The 21762-nt window shown below is 61.5% G+C and overlaps 8 protein-coding genes across 8 annotated transcripts; 5 read left to right on the top strand and 3 right to left on the bottom strand.

The window, feature by feature from the left end:
* Window positions 1-198: 198 nt before the first annotated feature.
* Window positions 199-4087, bottom strand: RHTO_02121 (VPS9 domain protein; the record flags this gene model as incomplete). The annotated part of the gene is made up of 4 exons (XM_016415799.1): window positions 199-2126; window positions 2183-3141; window positions 3197-3441; window positions 3494-4087. 4 exons carry the CDS (start codon window positions 4085-4087, stop codon window positions 199-201), a joined length of 3726 nt encoding a protein of 1241 aa, XP_016272369.1.
* Window positions 4088-4357: 270 nt separating this feature from the next.
* On the bottom strand, window positions 4358-7567 carry RHTO_02122 (cystathionine beta-lyase; the record flags this gene model as incomplete). The annotated part of the gene is made up of 8 exons (XM_016415800.1): window positions 4358-4602; window positions 4658-4931; window positions 4988-5710; window positions 5763-6102; window positions 6162-6514; window positions 6570-7069; window positions 7242-7412; window positions 7483-7567. The coding sequence occupies 8 exons, from the start codon at window positions 7565-7567 to the stop codon at window positions 4358-4360; spliced, it is 2691 nt and encodes an 896-aa protein (XP_016272370.1).
* Window positions 7568-8279: 712 nt separating this feature from the next.
* RHTO_02123 (pre-mRNA-splicing factor ini1) lies at window positions 8280-8953 on the top strand (the record flags this gene model as incomplete). The annotated part of the gene is made up of 6 exons (XM_016415801.1): window positions 8280-8331; window positions 8390-8426; window positions 8489-8592; window positions 8671-8696; window positions 8774-8838; window positions 8902-8953. The coding sequence occupies 6 exons, from the start codon at window positions 8280-8282 to the stop codon at window positions 8951-8953; spliced, it is 336 nt and encodes a 111-aa protein (XP_016272371.1).
* A 1267-nt stretch (window positions 8954-10220) lies between these two features.
* RHTO_02124 (chaperone protein) lies at window positions 10221-11679 on the top strand (the record flags this gene model as incomplete). The annotated part of the gene is made up of 5 exons (XM_016415802.1): window positions 10221-10301; window positions 10361-10460; window positions 10519-11078; window positions 11137-11223; window positions 11287-11679. The coding sequence occupies 5 exons, from the start codon at window positions 10221-10223 to the stop codon at window positions 11677-11679; spliced, it is 1221 nt and encodes a 406-aa protein (XP_016272372.1).
* Window positions 11680-12181: 502 nt separating this feature from the next.
* Window positions 12182-14926, top strand: RHTO_02125 (protein of oligopeptide transporter OPT superfamily; the record flags this gene model as incomplete). Its single annotated transcript, XM_016415803.1, has 10 exons — window positions 12182-12271; window positions 12329-12514; window positions 12575-13045; window positions 13117-13202; window positions 13255-13327; window positions 13389-13858; window positions 13930-14146; window positions 14203-14312; window positions 14371-14571; window positions 14635-14926. 10 exons carry the CDS (start codon window positions 12182-12184, stop codon window positions 14924-14926), a joined length of 2196 nt encoding a protein of 731 aa, XP_016272373.1.
* Window positions 14927-15198: 272 nt separating this feature from the next.
* Window positions 15199-17680, top strand: RHTO_02126 (Werner helicase interacting protein 1; the record flags this gene model as incomplete). The annotated part of the gene is made up of 9 exons (XM_016415804.1): window positions 15199-15211; window positions 15305-15804; window positions 15857-16030; window positions 16086-16112; window positions 16168-16780; window positions 16835-16971; window positions 17024-17119; window positions 17181-17359; window positions 17419-17680. The coding sequence occupies 9 exons, from the start codon at window positions 15199-15201 to the stop codon at window positions 17678-17680; spliced, it is 2001 nt and encodes a 666-aa protein (XP_016272374.1).
* Window positions 17681-17749: 69 nt separating this feature from the next.
* On the bottom strand, window positions 17750-19199 carry RHTO_02127 (uncharacterized protein; the record flags this gene model as incomplete). Its single annotated transcript, XM_016415805.1, has 2 exons — window positions 17750-19090; window positions 19152-19199. The coding sequence occupies 2 exons, from the start codon at window positions 19197-19199 to the stop codon at window positions 17750-17752; spliced, it is 1389 nt and encodes a 462-aa protein (XP_016272375.1).
* Window positions 19200-19472: 273 nt separating this feature from the next.
* Window positions 19473-21599, top strand: RHTO_02128 (amino acid transporter; the record flags this gene model as incomplete). The annotated part of the gene is made up of 11 exons (XM_016415806.1): window positions 19473-19614; window positions 19730-19760; window positions 19824-19997; window positions 20054-20079; window positions 20133-20496; window positions 20558-20576; window positions 20637-20697; window positions 20758-20821; window positions 20881-21227; window positions 21290-21406; window positions 21469-21599. 11 exons carry the CDS (start codon window positions 19473-19475, stop codon window positions 21597-21599), a joined length of 1476 nt encoding a protein of 491 aa, XP_016272376.1.
* Between the last annotated feature and the right edge of the window lie 163 nt (window positions 21600-21762).

Below are 21762 nucleotides of genomic sequence, written 5' to 3' on the forward strand. Positions count from 1 at the left end.
GCGCTGCTTCACAAGCTTCCTGGAGCTGGTCAACAGTGCAGCGCTGCACGAGAGACGCGGACCTGGCTATCGAGTGTCGCGAGACGAAACAGTCCGACCTTCATTCCGATCACCGCTATTCCTCCTCCTCTCTCGCTCCAGACGTCAGCTTCGAGCTTGTCGATGTCGCTGCACTGCTGTTGCGTACGATTGTTGCCACTACGCCTCCTCGCCACCGCTCGCAGCGACGCTTGTGTCCGCCTGAACCGCCTTCTCCTCCGTCTGCTTCCCCTCATCTTCCTCCTTCGTCTCCTTCCCCTCCGTTGACGCCGCCTCCTGCAAGACCCTCACCAGCCTCCTGTACTCCTCCAACAACTCCTGCACCTCTCCAATCCTCAATTCCCCCGCATCCTTGACATCCAAGAACCGCTGGACTGGCTGATAGACGGGACGAGGGTAGAGGATCACCGAGTTGAGCGGCGAGGCGGGGACGGGCGAGAGAGGCGTGCTGCTGTGTGCGTTGCCGGCGGCGGTGGTGGAGCTGGACGGGGCGGCGGCACCCCAAGGAGACAGGTGCACTCCGCCGAGGGGGTTGAGGAGTGTCGAGCGCCGAGAAGACGAGGGCGAGGTGGTTGGAGCCGGGATCGCTGAGGTAGATGCCGCACCTCCACCGCCAGAGAAACGGTTGAGCAGCCGTCCACCAAGCGAAGGTTGCGGTGGTGAACCGCCTCGCTCGTCGCCGCTCGCTGCGCCGACAGCAGCACCGACAACGCCGTCACGCACTTCGCCCAATGCCCTGCCAAGCGTCGACTCGCGGAAGTTGAGGAAGGATGAGACGCTGCGAACTGAGCGGGTGTCCAAGTCGTCTTTCTCCTTCGAGGCGGTGGTCGAGGCGAACGACGAGGAGCGAGGAGGAAGTGGCGGAGGTGGTGGGGCGTAGGTCTCCTCGGTCGAGATGCGCGGAGCAGGTGTGCCGGAAGGCGAGGAAGGGACGATGTCGACCATCTCCTCGCTCTTCCCCACTCCGACCTCCTCCTCGCTCGTCGAAGCAAGCCCTTTCTCATCTCCGTCTCCTGCAATCGTCACCGCCTTCCCGCTCGCGACTGATCCACCTCGTCTCCGCCCAACAAGCAGTGTCGGGAAATCCCGCGCCGAGCTGCTCCGCCTGAACGGCAAGGTCCCCCTCGCTTTGCCTCTCGCGCCGTCCAAGACCGACTTGACATCGTCGAGCGACTTCGGCGCAGAGGATGTCAATCCCTTCGGACCAAAGAGGATGCGGTACGACGAATCGACGACGCCGGAGAGCGCAGAGTTGGCCGAGTCGACGAGCTGGTCGGCTGTAGTCGAGACTCGCGCGCGCAATATCGATGAAGGGGTCGCCTGAGCTCGAGTTCGTGACTGGCTGGGCGAGGAGGAGAGCGAAGGGGAACGCGCTGCCGCAAAGACTTTCGCAGAGGAAAGACCGAGTGTCGACAGGTCGACGTGCTGGGACCACTCGACGACGGCGTCAAAGTTGGTGGCGCAGTAGCTCGCCTGACCGCGGAAGAGCGACTCGGAGCGGAAGCGGCGGATGAAGCGGAGGTGCGAGACGAGGTGAGGCGGGTTGGCGCGGACGACCGAATAGATCAGGATGGGGAGGATGAGGTCTGCGCTGGACGTGGCCGAGGACGAGGAGACCGAAGCTGGTCGTCGCTTGGTCTCGAAGATCGAGACTGGCGGAGAAGGCGCGGGAGTGGGATCGAAGAGGGAGGAGGATGTCGCTTCGTAAACCGACGAGGACAGCTCGTGGGACGCCTTGCTCGGGTCCGGCAGCTTGATTTCGGGGACGTCGTGATCTGCCGCAGGCGGAGGTTTCGGCGTCTTAAGCAGCTCGTCGTCCGCGTCTTCCGCCGATGACGACCCTGTGGCGGAAGGCGGCGACATTGGGCGAGACGGAGGCAAGGAGCTCGAGCGGGATGAGGCGTCGTCCATCTCGACCTCGGCAGGCACGTCTGACAACGAGCTTTTGTCGTCGCCCGTGACCTCCTTCTTGAGCGGGATCGGCGGAAGCTTGCTCAACCCATCGACGAGAATCTTGTGGCACTCGACGAGGATGGCAAGCTTGGCGTTCGGCGTCCGCTTCTCCGGGTCTTCGAGGCGGTTCAGCTCTGCAAGTGCGAACAATGGTCAGCGGGACGCGACAACGGAGGGGCGGCGTACGCACCCTTTCCCACGAGCGCCGCGAGATCTTCGAGGCTATCGCGGGCACCCGAGCTCCGTCCTTCCCATCCAGGGAGACCCTCCTCGTCTCCAAGTTCCAGGCCAAGATGCTCGAGATCCAGTTCGAGGACGTTGAGCGCCGCTATCCGCGAAGCGAGGTTCTCGTCCTCCTGCAAGTCTCGCGCGGATGGCGGGGCGAAGAGGCGGTCGTAAAGAATAGAGGTGACGACCTCTTCCACCTTCTCGAGGGAGGCGTCGACCCGTTCTTCAAGTTGGCTGAAGTCTTCGAGCGAGGGCGCGGTTGACGAGTCAATGTCTGAAGGGGCGGACGGTGTCGAGCCGATGTTGCGGGTCAAGTCGAGCCTGACGGCGTGCATCGTCTCTTGGTAGGTGTCGGCGACGGCGAGGGGATCGGCGTCCAGCAGACTTGTCGCGCTCGTAGAAACCGAAGGCGTCGTAGCCTTCCCGCTCGTCGAGGCTTCAGGCGGAGCCGGGGACGGGCAGAAGCGCTCGGCGAATGACGATAACGTCACCCCGATATCTGCCTCACCTTGCGCTCCCCCAACACCCCGAACGAGCATCCTCATGTGCGCAGAGGTTGCGCTGCGAAGGGATGTAAGCACCTCCTGCCGACGAACAACTTTGCCGACGGCGAGAACCGCAACGTCGACGCTTGACGACGATGCACTCGCTGCGGCGTCGTTCGCCTGTGCAGAAGCATCGCCGAGCAGTCCGGCAGGAGCAGGGACGACGGGCGGGAGGTCGGGGGCGCCTGTCTCTGCCACGGCTGGCTTGCTGAAGAGGGCGGCGAGGCGGCTAGTTGCTCGGGACGATGTCGCGGTTGGGAGAGTTGCAGAGCGGGCTTGGGGAATGGAGAGAGTCGTAATGGCCGAGATGAGCATGGTTGACGGGTAGGAAGCCGTCGTGGGAGGAGCTGTCAGAGGTGCGACTCCTCGCAGTTGTCTGTGTAGGGACGCATTAGCATCCAATTCCTCATCACTCACATAATGCGACGTACCGCTGAAGGTCCTCACTCGCATAGTCCGCCAGATCCTGCCGCAGCGTTTCGGCCGCACAGCTCGTGAACACCAGCTCGCCGCCGACGATAACGCCTCGGACGCCGCTCAACGTGACGAAGGGCCGCTCGATGGCAGCGGAGGATCCTGAAGCTGGAGGATCGAGGAGGACGAGGTGATCGAGGACGAAGGAAGGCGTGAGCTGTGATGGCGAGTCGAGCTTCTCAGCCGGTAGGAGCAGTGTGATCTGGAGAGAAAAGGTCAGCAAGCCTCTCAACGGTAGACCGAACACTCCGCACCTTTCCGCCCGCGAGAACCGCCTGCAATCCCTTGAAATCCGCATCTTCGCCGAGTGTCGCCAGCCTGTTTACGAGAGCCGATCCCGCTGACTCTGCCGACAGTCCCAATCCCTGTAGTTCCGCCTTGAGCGCCTGCTTCTGAAGCTTCTCCTTGGCCTCCGAGACGGATCGCGCGTACTGTCTGCCGGAAGGCGAAGGCAATGTCGAGTTTGACGGCCGAGATACCAGTGGCGGGAGGAAGGGGGCGGTCGTCGGGACGAATGGAGGGGTAGTTGTCGCATTCGAGGCAGAAGAAGGAGAAAGGGGCCCTTCGTTTGGCGAGAGAGGCAAGGGAGTGACCGAGGACGAGGAGAACCCACTACCTCCTGAGACTGCCGCCCGCTTCTTGCCTGGACTGTAGACGGCGTACGACCCGCTCGAAGGGGACGCAGCTCCGTCATCAGCCGATAGGGCGAGGAGAGGATGCGCCGACGTTCCGTCGCTCGAGGCAACGCTCCTCCGGCTCGGCGGTCGGGGGACGCTGGTCCTCGGTCCCGCCGTCGTGTCGTCTCCTCCACTCCCGTTCGCAGCCTGCGTAACCTCCAGCGGCGACATGTCGACGCGAGACGGACGAAGTGGGGCGACGGTGTGATGGGAGGTCGAGAGAGAGAGCTGCCGAGTCGAGGGCACGATGGGGAAGTTAAAGCAGCAGTCAGGCGGTCGTAGCAGAGGCAGCAAGTGTGTGTAGCACGAAGGACGAGCGGTGGGGCAGAGGAAAAGGCCAACACGCTCATCGCTGGACTTCGTAATGATGAGGGACGAAGCGGCTCTCCTCTCAGACAGTCGTAATGCGCTCGTAAACAATGTAAGATTGCAGTCGATAGCCTATGCACACACCCAGACGCCCGCCTCCTCCGCCCACCGACCGAGCTCCTCCGTCTGCGCCTCCTCGAAGCGCTTTTGCTGCGGGCTGGCACTCAGCTCGACGCCGCCCTCAGCCGTCTCGAGCTGGCTGGCGTGTGCGGGAATGAGGACGCCGAAGCCGCGGCCGCCGACCGAAGTCGCGTAGGTCTCGAAGCCCGAATTGGCGAGAGCCGCTCGCAACGCCGTGAGCTTGTCCTCCGGGAAGCCTGCGAGTCGCAACGTTAGCGCAGAATCGATGGGACGTGCTGCAAGGCGATTCACCGTCAGGAACGACTGTCACGGCACATCCGCCACCGCCCGCGCCAGTCAACTTCGTCGCAAGTCCCCAAGGCTGCTCCTTCGTCTTACTCCGGACAGACTCGAGTGCGACGTGACCAACGCCGAGCGAAACGAGGTGCTGATGATTCTGCTCGACGAGGCGAGAGAGCGTGTCGAGCTGCTCAGAGCGGGACAGGGTGGTCGAGGAGAGGCATGCCTGCGCTTCGTCCGAAATGCGCTGGATCGAGGTGAGGAGCGGGTTGATCGTGTCGGGTTCCTGCAGATGCGCGAGAGTCAGCAGAAGCGCGAGGACTTGACTCGCAGAGAACGCACCTCGAGCTTCCGCCGCGCAACTCCCGCAACAAGCGTCTTCGTGTCCCTCGGGACCTTGGTGTCGGTGAGCAGGAACTCGACCTTGTCAAAGCCCTTGAGGACGTCCATACTCCCCTCGCGGCCCTTGACCGCCCGCCGGAACGCGATCGCACCGCCGAGCGTTGCGACCGTGTTGTCAACGCCGGAGGGCGTGCCGTGAATGACCTTTTCGGCGAGGAAGGCCCACGAGTTAACCATGTTGGCGTGCTCGAGGGGGATAGTCGAGTCGGCGGAAGGGGAGGAGGCGGGAGCAGGGAGGATGCCATGCGAGTAGAGGAGAGAAGAGGCGACGGCGACGGAGTAGGCGGCCGACGAGCCGAGACCGGCCGAGATGGGCAGGCCCGAGCGAACGGTGTACGTCTGGGCGGGCTTGATGCCGGAAGAGACGGCGAGGTGGAGGTAGAGGTAGAGGAATGCCTGCGCAGCCTGGACAGCCTTGAGCTTGTCCTGGTGGACGAACTGGTTTGCGAGGAGAGTGAGGAGCTCCTGGTCGGGGATGGCGTCCGACTTCGGGCCAGACTTGAGGACGGTGGACGAGAGAGCGCCGACCTTGTCCCAGGGGAGAGAGGCGATGTCCCACGTCTGCGAGTAGCCGAGGTCCGGAAGGACGAGCGAGAGCTGGCCGTCTGATCGCGACTCGGCGAGACAGTAGCATCGCAGGTCGATGGCGCCGGCGATGGCGGTCTGCGGGTCGAGAGATCAGCTCGGCAAAGAGCAGCAGTCGAACGGTACGCACCACGCCGTGAACGACCGCGTGCTCGCCAAACAGGATGACCTTGCCCGGTGCGCTCGTGATGATCTTCTGAAGCTTTGCCTGCGCAGCGCCATGCGCCTCCTCACCCTGCAGCGTCCCGTTCGCCAACTCAACCACCCGTCCCTCGCCATCCTGGACAATTCGTTCAAGCCTCGCCCGTCCGCCCATTCCCTCGTCGACGACGCGAACCGCTCCAGCTTCGAGCAGCGCGGCCTCGAGGTCGTCGATCAAGTCCGCCGGGTCCTCGATACCCACGCAGAGACGGATGAGGTCCTCGGGAAGGTTGCGAGCGGCACGGACAGCCGGGTCGATCGAGGCGTGACTGTGCGTACGGGACGGTTAGCATCGCAACTAGGGTGATGCAAGAGAGTGTCGACGCACGACATGAGGCAAGGCATCGAGATCAGACTGTTGATGCAGCCGAAGGAAACGCTGATTCCCCACAGCCTCGTGCTGCCGACGATTCTCTCACTGAGCGCGACATCGCCAGTCTCGAAGCTCAAGACGGCGCCAGGACCCTTGGCAATCCGGTCGTGCACCTCCTTGCCCTTATGGCCCTTGAGGCCCGGGTAGTTGACCTTGAAGCCGAGGTTGGCGAGGTACTCGGCGATGAGGATCGAGTTGGCTTGCTGCTTGTCGATGCGGAGGGACAGGGTCTTGACACCGCGGAGAAGGAGGAACGAGTCGAACGGCGAGAGACCGTTTCCGATCGAGTTGATGGTGAAGGCGATGCCCTGCCCGCGAGGAAGGTCAGCGAGGTTTGCGGGAGGAAGACGTCACCGTGCGCACCTTGGCAACGTCGTCACGGTCGCAGCAGATGACGCCGGCCATGAGGTCGTGGTGCCCCGAGAGGTACTTCGTTCCGGAGTCGTAGACGACGTCGCAGCCGAGCTCGAGCGGACGGCAGAGGTACGGGCTCATCATCGTATTGTCGACGACGATGATGGCGTCCTTCCTGTACCGCTTCGTCAGGCGGGCGATCTCTTCGAGGTCGGCAATCTGGAGGAGCGGGTTCGTCGGCGACTCAAGCAAGACCATGGCGACGTTGTGCGAGGGGTCCTCGAGGTAAGGCAACAGCGACTTGGGATTGGTCGTGTCGACGTGGTGAGTCGTGACGCCACCGTGCGCCTTGAGGTACCCGATAAGGCGGTTCGAACCGCCGTACAAGTCGTTGCCGGCAATGATCTCGTCTCCAGGCTTCAGCAGGCGGAAGATGACGTCCAGTGCGCCCATGCCGGACGTAACGGCGAAGGCGTGGCGGGCATTTGAGATCTTGGCGATGTGGTGTTCTGCGAGCGAGTTGCCGCGGGAGGGCGTGCGAGAGCGTCAGCACGGCAGTCCTCTGTTCACCCCGTCTCTCTGCCACAAACAGCGACATAGCAGTGCTTCGCTCGTCGCAACGCTCGTCTCAAGCGCAAGGACCCCCCGGCCCGCCTGCGGAGGTAAGAGACGGCAACCCACCCAAGTGACTCCTCGTCGGGTTCCCCGACCTTGTGTAGTCGTAAGCGCCACCCATGCCCTTGAACGTCGCCGTCTGGTAGATAGGCACACTCGAAGCGCCATACTGGTCCTTGTGCGAAGGGTCGGGGTTGTCGACTGTTGCGACCTGGGTTGCGAAGCGGTACGGGCGCGCTGTGTAGCGGGACAGCGGGACTGTCAGCCACTAGCGAGACGGAATCGAATGCTACTAGGCGCAAGTCACCTCGCAGGAGAGACGACGTGAGCGAATGGGCTGCTTCGGAAGATGAAGGCGAGGCGGGGGTCGTGTACCCCGTCGACGAGGCCATTGTGTGCGGGAGTCGCGCTGGTGCAAAGCTAGAGTGTCTGTGAGAGTCACTGAGTGCACCACGAGTCCAGTCCAGCTGTGTGAGCGCAATGGTCAGGGTCGAAGAGCGGATCGCACCATCGCTCCACCTTGACTCCGCACCACACGCTCGCACATCTCGCTAGGGCTTGCCAGCGAGCATAACTAGCTGCAGGAACACCGCTCGACACCGCCTGAGCCAGCCAGAACTCGCGCCACTGGGGTCTTTCTTCCCTCCTCCTCATCACTCAGCCTCATCTACTCGGCTCATTTAGCAGAGCAGGACCTCGCGCAGCGTTCCGAAAAGTGCGTTGCAGTCCTCTTAGCATCAGCATCAACGAGGCGTCGCTGACAATCTCCACCGTCTCCCACCGCCGCCTTGCCCCTCCTCTCCTTCCTCTGCCTCCGCCCTCCCTTCTTCGCTCACCTCACCCGCCCGCCTCGACATTCAACGCTGCCTACATCGGAATCGACGTCTTGCGTTCTTGACAACACCCGCCGCCTCGCCTCGTTCTCCCCTGCGTCCGTCTCCTTCGCCTCGACCTCTTCCCTCCGGTCCTCCCGCTTCTCTCGCCTCTCGCACAGCCTTGATTCGCCTCTCCTCGAGCACTCAAGTGCGGACAGCCACCTGCCAAGCGCCCCCCTAGACTCGCCAATCCCGCTCGTCGTCTCGTCTCTTCGCCCTTGTCTAAGCCATGAGTAAGCACAACACGGACCTCATCGCTTGCAGGAAGCAGCCTGGCATCGGTGCGTGCATCCTCCTGTGCTAGCGCAGCGCGTACGGAACTGACGAATCTCTTCGCAGCCATCGGCCGGACCTGCGAGAAGTGCGACGGAAAATGGTGAGTTTTCGCCTGATTTACCTGCGCCATTCGCGTGCTCATGCTTTTGGCTATGTGTACAGCCCCATTTGCGATTCGTACGTGCGACCGGCAGAGATTGTGCGGATCTGCGACGAGTGCAACTTCGGAACGTACGGCGGACGGTGCATTGTGTGCGGCGGAAACGGTGCGTAACGGTTTCTCCGATACTACGCGCTCGTGTAGAGTGTGGCAGAGTACTGACGGAGTCAATCGCGCGGCACAGGAATCTCCGATGCCTACTACTGTGCGGTGAGTTCTCGACTTTCCGCTGTTCCTTCTCGTATCATTCGCGATTCCATGTTGACTCGTCTTGCTCGATTATGCAGGAATGCGTACGGCTGGAAAAGAGCCGAGATGGCTGTCCCAAAATCGTTAACATCGGCACATCACGGTGCGTTTAGCTCTTCGTCCGCGTTCTTCTGCTTGAAATCGCTGACGCTTTACTCGCTCGCAGAACGGACGCATTCTATACACGGAAAGCGGCAGGGCAGTTTGTGAAGGGATGAGGAGCAGGGAAGGAACCTGTAACGTCGCGCACGATTTCAGCCAGTCGTCCCGTCTCGCGCTTACCTGCTTTCGCTTAGCTTTCCGCTCGCTCAGCCGCCGCCAAACTCGCTCTCTGCGTCCTCCATGCCATCGCTACCTCTGGAGATGACCATTCCGCCGAGTGCGTCGATGCCGGCACCAGATTTGGACGGCTCGGAAGTCATCGTTCCTCCCGCGCCTGCCTCTCCACAGTCTGCTGCACCTTGATCAAGCAGCAGCTCTACGTAGCTTGGTACGGAGACGCCGGACCAGCTGCCGTGGCATGAGCGAACACCAAATCCTCGAAGCTGACTTGCACGCTCTGAACTCGTGGCGAACGGATGGAAAACTGCAATGGGTGCGTGTGCACTCAGACGATGTTGAGTCTGCTCGCTGATACCGCACCTCACGTCGTTCTCGCCAACAAGAGCAGAGTCTGCGGTTGACTTCACGGGATCAACAGTGCGGTTCCTCCTCGTTGCACTCCTCCTCCATTTCTCCGTCTGCTGGTGCTGTATGACGACGCGATTCCCGACTTGTGATTCGCAGGCACGCACCGCCAACCTGTGCGAGCTTGTGACGGGCAGACCTCGCACGACGGAGGGTGCGCATTTGCGACAGGCTGTGTACGTTTCGTCTCTGAGTCCAAGCTCATCCGCACCCGAGCGCCTTCCCTAACAGCCGCTGCTTCCCAGCTCGAGACGGCTCCTTGCGCTGAGCACATCGGGCCGCGCTCGCTGTACTGGTCTCCCTTGCGTCGTCTGGTCACGCCTGCTGCTGCGCCCGCCGACTAACGAGTTACTTTCGGTACAGCACTACCACATTGGCCCTCTGAGGGCGACATGCCAACTTGGCGCTCGCCTCTTCGCCGCATTCTCGTCTGTCTGCATCCGTCCCCTTCGCCTCGTCGACCTGTTCCCTCCGGTCCTCCCGCTTCTCTCGCCTCTCGCACGATCTCGATCTGCCTTCCTCATACACTCAGCCGTCAACAGCCACTTGCCGAGCGCCTCCCTAGACTCCCGCGCGCGCCATTCCCGCTCGTCGTCTCGTCTCTTCGCCCTCGATGAGTAAGTGGAAGTGCGGCTTCAGCTGCGCTTTCCATCGACTCGCTGCTGCCAGCTGTCCAGCATCGCCTGCTTGCTGGTCATTCCGCCACGTTCTGCGAACTCCGGCGCACGCCGCGGACGCTGACGTTCGAAGTCGCGCCGTCCCACCCTCTTTGTCCTCCTGCAAGCTGCTGCGTTCGCAATGAGCGGTTCGTACTACTCGCTGCTGGGCATCAACCCGTCTGCTTCGACTGAAGACGTTCGCTCAGCCTATCTCGCCCTTGTGCGTCTCCTTCTTCTCCTCGCCACTGATCTCCCTGGTTTCACCTCTTCGAACGGCAGGCGAGGGTCAATCATCCGGATCGAGCACCGTCAGAACAGCGGGAAGAGGCGACCAAGCGCTTCCAGGAACTCGCGCGCGCCTACGTCGTGCTTTCCGACCGTGCGCCCCTCCCCTTCCTCCCTTCTCTGTCACCGACCGACGCTTTCCTCATACACAGCGGCTAGCCGAGAAGTCTACGACCGCACACTCCTCGCACCAGCTTCTCCGGAGGCACAAGCCGGCGCCCTCGTCCCCTTCGAACCGCCTCAGTCTCGCTCATCCTCCTCGCAACCGTCGAGACCCGCCCCGCAGCCTCGCTCTTACACCTCATCCATCGCGGAGAGTGTCTTCCCAGGTTACCGAATACCTCCGGGCGGCTACCCGCGAGCACACCATCCGCCAACCTCCCAAACTCGCTTTCCTCCTGCCGCCTTCGACGTTCCCGCCGCACTCAACCCCTTCACCGGACTCTCCTCTCCTCTGTCCGCCTCATCGCCGCGCTCGCACTCCGGTCTAGCCCTTCAGCAGTCCGAACCGCTCGACGACGCCTTGATGGCACTCTCCCTGCGCGACCGCGATCGGTACTACCTCGACAGGCGCGACGACTTTGACGACCGCTACAGGCACAATCGGCCGGGAGACTGGGAGTGGATTGATGACGGAAGGGGCGGAGGACCCTGCAAGACCGCGAAGAAGGAGTGGGGCGAGGTGAAGAGGGAGTGGAATGGCGACAAGGTCGTGCGTGCTTTTCCACGTCTTTCGAATTGCGTGCACACGCTGACGATAGTCTGGACAGGCCATCTCCGGCAAGGACGAGGTGTCGACTTGCGCAGACGGCGGGATACGGTGGAGGAGTGAGTCGACGACAGTCGTGACCCACTCGGTACGGAACTCCCCTGCTCTCATTCGTTCCAGTTACTTACGCTCTGCGGCTGTGACTTCACAGTCGCACCACTCGCATCATCACGGACACCGCTGCTCGCACTCGCACCCTCGCCCTCTCCCCCTTCTCTCGCCTCCCGGCCATCTCCCTCTCCCGCACCACCACCGCCCGCCTTCGCCGCACTTCCATCGATACAAGTACCCACACGGGCACCATCATCACGGGTACAGGCCCTCCCATGACCCGTTCTACTCCTCGTCGCCGCATCTTCTCGACTATCGACGTCCGCCGACCCCGCTTCACGGCTTCCACCACGATCGCCACGTCTACCGTCCCGACCACGGCTACGGACGTCGCTATCCGTACGGCTACGATAGTCCGCTGTTCGGCAGGGGCGAAGAGATCGAGCTGGAGAGGAAGGTCGAGAAGAAGAGGATCCGTGAGGGAGTCGTGTGAGTTGGCTCGCCTTGTGCGGGACGGGTCATTGAAGACGGGGAGGAAGAGCTGTTTTCGAGGTCGAAGGGAGGAGGCGAGGCGAGTGTGGATAATTCGACTCCTTCTGCATCGCTTCTCTTGTACATCGCGCATCTTTTACGTTACACGCAATCATGCTTGAGATCGGTCTTAGCGCGGAGCCGCTTCGATGGGCTCGAACAGACGCCTCGCCTCTGCTTCCTCAGCGACTCCCTCTCTTCGCCTTGTCCAGCGTCCGTCCCCTCTCGCTTTGCCTTGCTTGCCGGCTCTATCTCGCCACGCTCTTGTCGTCGACCGCCTCGAACCGCCTACCCTACGCCTGCGCACCGCCAAGCCCTCCGCCCCCGCCTCCTCGGAAGCCGCAACTCGCCCACCTCACGCACTTGCCACGCTGTGAACAGGCGCGCAAGTAATCGCAGTAGCTCGTGACGCTGTCTTGCACCATCGCGAGCACCGCCGTTCGCCCTGCGAAACGCGGCGGGACATGGCAGGTCGCGGATCCCTTGATGGGTTGATCTCGGGCCGTCGAAGTGCTGAGGATGTGGTCTACACGGAAGAAGAGCCTGAATTCACCGTACGTACGCTGAGCCGGCTCGAACCCGCCCTCTAGCTGACGCTTCCCCTTCGACAGCTTCGAGCGGTTGCGGTCGGTCTCGCCATAGGCGTCCTGCTCGCCTGCACAAATACGTACTTCGGCTTGCAGACGGGGTGGGTGTCGATGATGTCGCTGCAAGCGTCCCTTCTTGGGTTCGCGGTCTTCAAGGTCTTGCCGAAGAGCCCGCTCTTCGACCGGAGACCCTTGACCGTTCACGAGAATGTGCGTTCATCCGCTTTGTTGACGCTAGGACTAGCTCACTGATCTGGACACAAACTGCAGATCGTCCTGCAGACGACAGCAGTCGCGACAGGGACCCTTCCGCTCGCCGCCGGCTTCGTCGGCATCATCCCTGCTCTCGCCCAGCTTTCTCCCGACCTCGATGGCGGCGCACATCCTCTCATCCTGTCTTGGCCCGCTCTCCTCGCTTGGTCATTCGCCGTCGCCTTCTTCGGCGTCTTCCTTGCCGTCCCTCTGCGAAGACAGGTCATCGTCAAGGAGAAGCTGGTCTTTCCCTCCGGTACCGCAACTGCGCAGGTCATCGGCGTACTGCATAACCGACCGCTCATCAGCGCGGTGGACGAAAATGGTCGGGACGGCGGTTTGCGACGGCGGAGACGAGCCCTTGAATCGATGGAAGACCTCGCGGCGGAGGAGCTAGAGGAAGAGCTTCTTGGTCGACAGGGCGGGAAGCCTGCAGTGGAGCAAGTCGTCGATCGAAAAGCGTGGACGGCACTCATGACGAGCTTTGCGGTATCTTCGGTCTACACGGCAAGTTCAAGCCTCTGCATCCCCCTGCTCCAGGCTGACCATCTCCCTCGCAGCTCCTCAGTCTCGCCCTGCCCTTCATCTACGCGATACCCGTCTTTGACATCTTCGTAACGCGTGCCGCGCACGACTGGCTGTGGTGGTGCGGTTCTTTCACCTCTCCCTACCTGACTCAGCTGACGTCGCTCGTGCAGGTTTACACCGAGCTTCAGCTACATCGGTCAAGGCATAATCATGGGCTGGGAGACGGTACTCTCGATGAACATCGTGCGTCCACATCCTTCTCTCCGTCTCGAACAAGTCGACTAATCGATTTGGAATCGCGCAGGGCATGCTCTTCGGCTGGGCTTTCCTCTCGCCACTGTCGAAGAAGATGGGCTGGGCACCTGGACCTGTCTCTTCCTCAGCCGACGGAGCGCGAGGCTGGGTTCTCTGGCCAGCTCTCGCGGTCATGACTGCCGAGTCTATCCTCAGCGTCTCGCTTGTCGCCGCCGACTCGCTACGGCCATGGCTCCAACGGACGGCGGAGAAGGCGCGACATGGCAGCCTCTTTGTTCGCGCTGATTCCGATGGCTACGACTCGGATCAAGACGACGAAAGCGTTGACCGCGTCTATCTCGGTCGAAAGGAGCCGTCACGAGCAGACGACGAGCCGTCAATGCGTGTCGTGCTGGCGGGCACCGCAGTCAGCTGTGTCTCTTGCGTCGTCATCGTTGCGCTCGTTTTCGGCGAGGACGGCATTCGTTGGTGGGCAACCCTCATTGCCTTGCTCCTCGCTTCCATGTTTGCGGTACTCGGGTGCGTCGACTGTTACTTGAAAGGTTAGACTCATTCGCAACCATTCGCTGACCGCAACCGCCTCCTCGCAGCGTTCGTGCACTCGGCACGACCGACCTGAACCCAGTCTCCGCCATCGGCAAGATCTCGCAGCTCGTCTTCGCCGTCGTCCAGCCCGGCAACGTCGTCGCCAACCTTGTTGCGGGCGGTATAGCGGAAGCTGGGGCACAACAGGCTGGCGACCTCATGCAGGACCTGAAGACGGGTCACTTGTGGGGCTCGAGTCCGCGGGCGCAGTTTCACGGACAGGCGAGTCTCTCAATTCCTCTACCGACGCCTTCTTTGCTGACAACTCGGCGCTGCAGCTCATCGGATCGCTCGCATCCGTCTTCGTGTCCACCGGGGTGTACTGCCTCTACCGCCGAGTTTACACACTGCCGAGCACCGCCTTTCCGGTACCTGCAGCAGCGATCTGGTGCGCGCCGAGCCGCATCGTGACGGGGTCCGAGATTTGACCCTTGACCTCACTGCAGGCTCAACCTCGCTCGCCTGGTCAACACGGGCAACCTGCCGCCTCGCTCGAAGGAGGCCATGCTCATCTTCGGCACTATCTTCGTCGTCCTCGCTGCGCTGAAGGCGGTTGGGAAAGTCAAGCTCGATTCGAGCGAATCCGACGCAGTCAGCGAGTCGAGCCGGATGAAGATCTGGGGCTCGACGCGCTGGATCCCGTCAGGGTGCGTTGGTCTGCTCCTTTGGATCGCTCCAGGTTTTGGTCGGCCTGACAGTACGTTTCGCAGAATCGCTTTCGCCGTCGGCTTCATCAACACTCCCTCCTTTTCCCTCGCTCGACTCGTCGGCGGCCTCATCTCGCTCTACTACACTCGCACGCAAGTACGGACCAATGGCGCCTCTTCAGGCGCCTCACATCTTGAGCACTTCGGCCTAATCGTTGTTGCGAGCGGATTTGTCCTCGGCGAAGGATTGGCGAGCGTTGTCGGCCTTGTCCTCAAGAGTGCGGGAGTGGGAGGACCTGCGACGTGCTGGGGATGCGGAGTGGGTGGTGGAGGATACTGTGGAGGGTGCCCTTGACGGATCGAAGGAGGGGACGGGCGATAGAACGGGGACGAGGAGGCGGTTTCCGAGATTGCGGGCGACTCTCCCGCTTGTATCACTATCGAATTGCGTCCGTATTGCATTCGCACGTTCCCTGCACGAATGCGGGGAGACTCGTAGAGGCTCAGGAGAGCCGCTCGCCGTTGTTGTCGTCCCAAACAGGCCAGCACCGCCCCGTTGACCTGTTTGTCCTCGACTGCTCACCTCGCTCGCTTCGTGGCTCGCTTGCTGCTACTCAATCGTCCGCAATGAGTACTCTCGGTGCGTGTAAGGCGCGCCTTCGCCTCGCAACGCCTCTGCTGACCCGTTCTTCCCACCTCGTCCTCGACCGTTCTTGCTCGCTTCGCTCGGCAGTCGAGTGCCCAGTGTGCGAGCGCTTGGTCCCAGAGTCGACTGTCAACATCCATCTTGACTTTGGCTGCACCTCTTCGCAAGTCCCGTCGACCTCCTCCTCCTCCACTGCGACTTTCCCTGCGCCAGCGAGACGTCCCTCAACAGAGGGCGGTGGTCAAAAGGGGTCAAATACGGGCGGGAAGAAGGCTCCGAGTGGGAAGAAGAGGAAGGCTCTCACAGAGGAAGATCCCGCAACGTCCTCATCTCCCGCCGCTCGACCTCCTCCCTCCCCCTTCGCCTCGACATCCGCTTCCACCGCTCAGGCTTCGCTCACAAAACGACCACGCATATCAGCGTCGACCAGATCTTTCCTCGAAGCGGCGAAACTGCTGCCCGAGCTGGTTCGTCCGCAAACTCTGGAAGATTTCGTCGGCCAGGAGCACTTGCTTGGCCAGGGTGCTATGCTGCGAGGACTGATCGAGGCGGACAGGATTGGGAGTTGTATCTTTTGGGGACCGCCCGTACGTTCAGCGATGGTAGCCTTGAGAAGAAAGCTGACGAACTGCCGCACAGGGTACCGGCAAGACGACTATTGCTCGCGTAATCGCCAAAGCGACGTCGAGCGTCTTCAAAGAGCTCAGCGCGACGAATGCTACAACCGCACAGCTGCGCGAGGTCTTCACGGAAGCCGAGAACGTCCTCAAACTCACGGGACGGAAGACGCTCCTCTTCATCGACGAGATCCAGGTGCGGGGCTCGTTCGCCATTCCGCCTACGTCTGGCTGACCTTCTTCGTCAACAGCGTTTCAACAAAGCTCAGCAAGACGCCGTTTGTCCCGAGCCCGGCTCTCTAGCCCGACCTGCGCTGACCAGTTGCGCTCCAGTTCCTGCCCGTCGTCGAAGCCGGCACCCTTTCTCTCATCGCCTCGACGACAGAGAACCCATCTTTCCGCGTCAACACCGCCCTCCTGTCCCGATGTCGAGTCTTTGTCCTGCAGAAGCTCACGCAAGACGACATCTACCGGATCCTCGTGCGCGCTCTACGACTTCTGCACGAGCAGCGAACCGGCGAGACGCTTCCGGTGGCGGATGTGCGGGTGAAGGAGGAGGACGTGAGGGGCCAGGATGAGGAAGACGAGACGCCGAACGATGCAGCAAGAGCTGTCGAAACGGACGGCAGGAAGGGGGAGAGCGACAAGGGGCGAGTAACGGGGGAGAATACGATGGATCAACGCAAATCAGTGGACGACGAGTCGGCACAGGCAACGGCGAATACGACGGAGCCGCCAGACGTCGATCCCGTCTTCGCTTTCACCGGACCTGTTGACCCGCCCCTCGTCCGCTTCCTCGCCGCCGCTGCCGACGGAGACGCTCGAGTCGCACTTTCGTCTCTCGAACTAGCGCTATCAGCAACACGAGACACGAACGGGAAGATCAGCCGCGACGAGCTCAAGCGGAGTCTGCGAAAGGCGCACTTGCAGTATGACCGGACTGGCGGTGCGCGACCCCCCTACTCTCCAACAACGGCATGCTGATTCCGCTCTGTGGCAGACGCTCACTATGATACAATCAGCGCGCTGCACAAGGCTGTTCGAGGAAGCGATGCGAACGCAGCGCTGTACTGGCTCGCGCGAATGCTCGAAGGCGGTGACGATCCGCTTTACGTAGCTCGTAGGCTCATCAGGATGGTACGTCGACCTCAGCCTCTTTCAGCTTTGCGCTAAACCGTCTACGTTGCAGGCGAGCGAGGACGTCGGCAACGCGAACCCTTTGGCGCTTCCCCAAGCCGTCGCAGCTTACCAGGCAACACAGCTTATTGGCATGCCTGAGTGTGATGTGCGTGGGCGAGATTACTTCTTCTCGCATTGAGCTGCCGGTGCTGATGTTGCACTCGCAGTGCATCCTTGCCCAGGTCGTCGTCATGCTCGCCGAGTCTCCAAAGAGCGTCCGAACGTACAAGGCCTACAACGCCGCCAAGAAGCTCGTCAAGGAGAGCGAGAACTATCCCGTCCCTCTACACATCCGCAACGCTCCGACCGGCCTGATGAAGCAGCTTGGGTACGGACGAGACTACCGGTGCGCTGCGTTCTCCTTTCTTGCGCGCAAGACTCGCGGCACTGACTCATGCACCGCAGCTACGAGCCCGGTTACGCCCATCCCGTCCACCAACCCTTCCTCCCGCCCGAACTCGCTGGTACGATCTTCCTCAAGGATGACGACTCAGTCGAGGGCAAGACGTACGATGAAGCGGCGCTGAGGGAGTGGGAGTGGCGGAACCTCGGCGGGAAGAAGTGGGAGGGACGGGAGGAGATGGAGAAGAAGTTCGCGGTCGAGGCGGAGAAGGTCGAGCAACGCGGTGACAGCGAGAGCGGTACAGCGAGGGGGAGCGGTGACTAGCTCCATCATGCAGACGCAGACCAGATTCCAAGGATCCATTGCGGTTTCGCAAGATGAAGACAGCCAAAGCTACGAAGTCGACTTGTTGCGAGGGAAGGGACAAACTTTCCCGCGTTTGTGCGTGCAGTTGCCGGTGGTGCAGTAGATCGTGCCGGAGAGCTTGACGCGCGCTTTTCGCGTCTCCTTGATGAGGGTGTCGACTTCTGCAGGCCCGAAGCCGGAAGGGAAGTTCGGCCGCTGCTTGTCCGGACCTGGCGACGGACACTCGCACGTCATGACGTAGAGGTTCTGGAGCTTCGGCTGGCTCGGCGGGACGCGCTTGATGAGCTTAAGGAGGTGAGGAAGAGAGAGGGCGGTGTGTGCGCCGAAAGAGACGCAGATGAGGCTCGAAAGTCCGGAGATTGCGTCGTACGTCTCGACGGAGACGATGTTGCCGGTCAGGTGAAGGTGCTCGAGGTTGACAAGATGCTCAATTGACGACGATAGAGCCGGAAAGATCCAGTCGGAGGTCGGATGTTCCTTCGAGCATGCGCAGCCAAGGTCGAGGCTAAGAAGGCTGATGCTGGCGGGCAGGCAAGCCAAGTCGTCGAATAGGCGTCTGTGCATCAGCATAGTGTCGATGATGACCGTCTTGACGGTTGGGGCGAGCGAGGAGAACAGGACCGCCGTTTCGGGCCCGAGACGACGGAATCTGCGTATGGCGAGGTAGTCGATCTGCCAGCTCCTCGGTGCGATGGCGAAGGAAGGCTCGAGATTGAGGAAGTTGACCGGAAGGGCGTCGACGTTGTAGTAGAGGCCGACCCGCCCTAGCGAGGGAATGAGGCGAAGGTTTCGGGCCAATGTAGCCAGAGAGGCTCCGTCCCAATCTTCCCTAGTCTGCTGATTGACATCCACCTGAAGCCAGAGACTGCGGAGTTTGCTGAACGGGCGGGACTCGAGGTAGTCTGCGGCGAAAAGAGACGCGAGGAGAGGGACGCTGGTGACATCGAGGGTCCTGACATTCGTCAGAATCCGCAGCAGGTCCTTCAAGAGGCCTATCCCGACCACCATCGAGGCAGGGCGGTAAGAAAGCCGTCCATCCCATTCAAGTTTGGAGATTGATGTTGGGAGCTGGCCCGAACCGTGCGTCTCATCGTCGGACAGCCACTTGATTGGCGACCCTTGCCCAAAGTCGTAACGGATCGTCTTGCCCAAGGTCAAGAAGCGGACGGATCGGGCGTTGGCCGGACGAATCTTTAGGGAGCTGGCGAAGCACGCTAGTTGCTGCGATTTCCTGATCACCACGTCGCAGTACAGGGCTTCCAGGGTGTTCGGGAGCAGCTGCTTGCAGATTATGAAGTTCTGGCTGGTGATGGTTTGGAAGAAGATGGCGTGAAGAACGTCTGGCGGGAGGCGGCAAAGCGGCGAGGTCTGCGGGCCGCAAGCTCTCCATCAGAGCTGATTGAGACGTGCACGAGCAAGACACACGCACTTGGCAGACCACCGCGTCCGCAGAAGTCTTCCTCGAGGCAGTCGGCATCTTGAGGCGAGGAGGGGCAGGAGGCGGTCAAGAAGGGTGCGGGTTGTCCGTAGCGGCGCACTGACGGTCTTAAGCAGTCAAATAAGGCGATTCGAGCGGTTCAAGCGGCGGAAGAAGCCAAGCAGGGTCGCTGTCAGGAGCCAAGCCGCGAGGAGGAGGGGGCCGTCCGTAAACCCGTCACTCGACCTCGCTGAACAGGTTTGCTTGCACGCTCTAGCAGCTCAATCTGTCTCTTACACGACACCTCAACCGGCGACGAAGCGGATCCTGACGATGTCGCCTCGAAACTCGCCCGTCCCCCGAGAGGACCGGACTCCTCTGCTACACGGCGCGTCGGACGACGAGGCAGGACCGGTCAAGGAGCACAAGCGGGATGGAGCAGCTACGATGACGAGCTGTATAGCCAACCTCGCGAGTGCGTTCTCCCTCTCTTCCGCCTCATCAGTTTCGCGATCCGATGGGGAGCTGACCGCGTGCAATCGCCTTGCTGCCCTCTCCTGCCCTGCTGTGCAACTCCTGAACCTCCGCAGACACCATCATCGGCACCGGCTCGCTCGCAATGTGCGTGTAGCGTCTCGTTCGCCCGAGGAGGCTAACCAGCTGACTGAAAGTCTGTTCTCGCAGGGCTCACGCGTTCGCTGGCGAAGGCCTGATACCGGGCATCATCATGGTGCTTGTCTGCGGAGGAGCCGCGTGGCTCGGGCTGTACCTCTTGACGAGAAGCGCTGCGATGGCTCCTCACCGCGCCGCATCCTTCTCCAGCCTCAGCACCTTGACCTACCCAGGACTCGCTAGGCTGTACGTACGGATTACACCGACTCTTGAGACGGAAGCTGATGAGTGTCAATTCGCAGTTTCGACTTTGCCGTCGCCCTCAAGTGTTTGTCCGGGTAGCGTTCCGTCACAGGCCTGGGCTTACTCTCTCCCTCGCAGGCTTCGGCGTCTCCATATCGTATCTCATCGTCATTGGCGGCCTGATGCCGAAAGTCGTCCACTCCTTCCGGCCCGACCTCACCGACTCAGTACTCCTCGACCGCCGACTTTGGATCCTCGCTTCGATGACTCTCCTCTGCCCGCTCGCCTTCCTCCGCCGCCTCGACAGCCTCAAGGTCACTTCCTACATCGCCCTCTGCGCGATTGGCTACCTCGTCTTCATCGTCGTCTACTACTCCTTTTCCGGCCACCCCGAACTGCCGCCTCCAGGCGATATCCAGCTCTTCCGCTTCGGTCCATCCTTCATCCAGGTCATCTCGATCCAGACCTTTGCATTCACCTGCGCGCAGAACATCTTTGCAGTGTGCGTGAACGCTCCTTCTCTCGCTCACGGAAACTAGGCGCTGACTTCCCTCTCGCTCCAGGTTCAACGAGCTGAATTCGGTGCGATGCGCACAATCTCCCAACTCCTGATTAGGTCCACTGACGCTCGACTTCGCGCAGAACACGCAAGCACGGCTCAACCTGGTCGTCGGGACGTCCATCGGCGGCGCCGCCATCATCTGTGAGTAGCCGCAACGCTCGTTGCGTTCGACTCTATGTTCATCGCAACATCACTCTGCAGATGAGATCCTTGGCATCCTCGGATACCTGACGTTCGGCTCGACTGTCGCTGGCAATATCATCGAGTGCGTGCCCTCCCGCTTCGCATATCCTCCCAGTTCACTGACTGTGCGCGCTTGCGCAGGATGTACCCTCGCAACAAGCTCGTCTCCATCGGCCAAGTCGGCATCACCATCCTCGTCCTCTTCTCCTACCCTCTCCAGCTCCACCCAGCCCGTGCCTCGCTCGACAAGTTTCTCTTCCCGCACCCGACGCCAGCCGAAGCTGAAGACGACGACACCGCCATTGCGCCTGTCGATGACCATGGCAGCGGCGACGACATCCCCTTGACGCGGTTTGTCGTTGAGAGCGCCGTCCTGCTCTTCTCGACTTTCTTCATCGCCATGTTCGTCTCGAGCCTCGAGACTGTTCTCGGCTTCGTCGGCGCGACAGGATCGACCACGATCTCCTTCATCCTGCCCTCGGTCTTCTGTACGTTCCGCATCTCTCCTCGCCCTCGAGACACCACCAGCTGATCTCATCGGTCTCTCCAGTCCTCGCGCTCTTCAAGGACTCGAACACGAAGCACGACCGGAGGTTACGATGGGTCGCGATGGCGTTGCTGGCGTGGGGCGTGCTCGTGATGGTCGTCAGCCTCTCCCTGAACATCTGTGCGTTTTGAGCGTTTCCCGCCTCTCCCGCCTCGATGGGACTGACGAACAGCTTTCCGCAGACCACCTCGTCCAGCAGCCGGAGCAAGGCAGCCTGCACACTCTCGGCTGGATCGGGGGCAAGACGGCGCCGCACCCGCTCGCGCTCGCAGGCGACTCGGCTGCCCTAGTCGATGGCGTAGCGAGGCGATAGACGCTGAAGGCTTAGTGCTAGTGGTTGCGTAGACGTCCCCGCTTGTTGTACGACTACGCGTCTCATTTCTCAGGCGCTCTCGCCGGAGCAAGGCTCGGCAAAAAGAGGCTCGTCTAGTCATTCTATGCTGGTATTACGACGCGAGAAAACACTCTGAACGCTT

Source organism: Rhodotorula toruloides (genome assembly GCF_000320785.1).
Source record: "Rhodotorula toruloides NP11 unplaced genomic scaffold Scaffold16, whole genome shotgun sequence".
NCBI classification, from domain to species: Eukaryota; Fungi; Basidiomycota; class Microbotryomycetes; order Sporidiobolales; family Sporidiobolaceae; genus Rhodotorula; species Rhodotorula toruloides.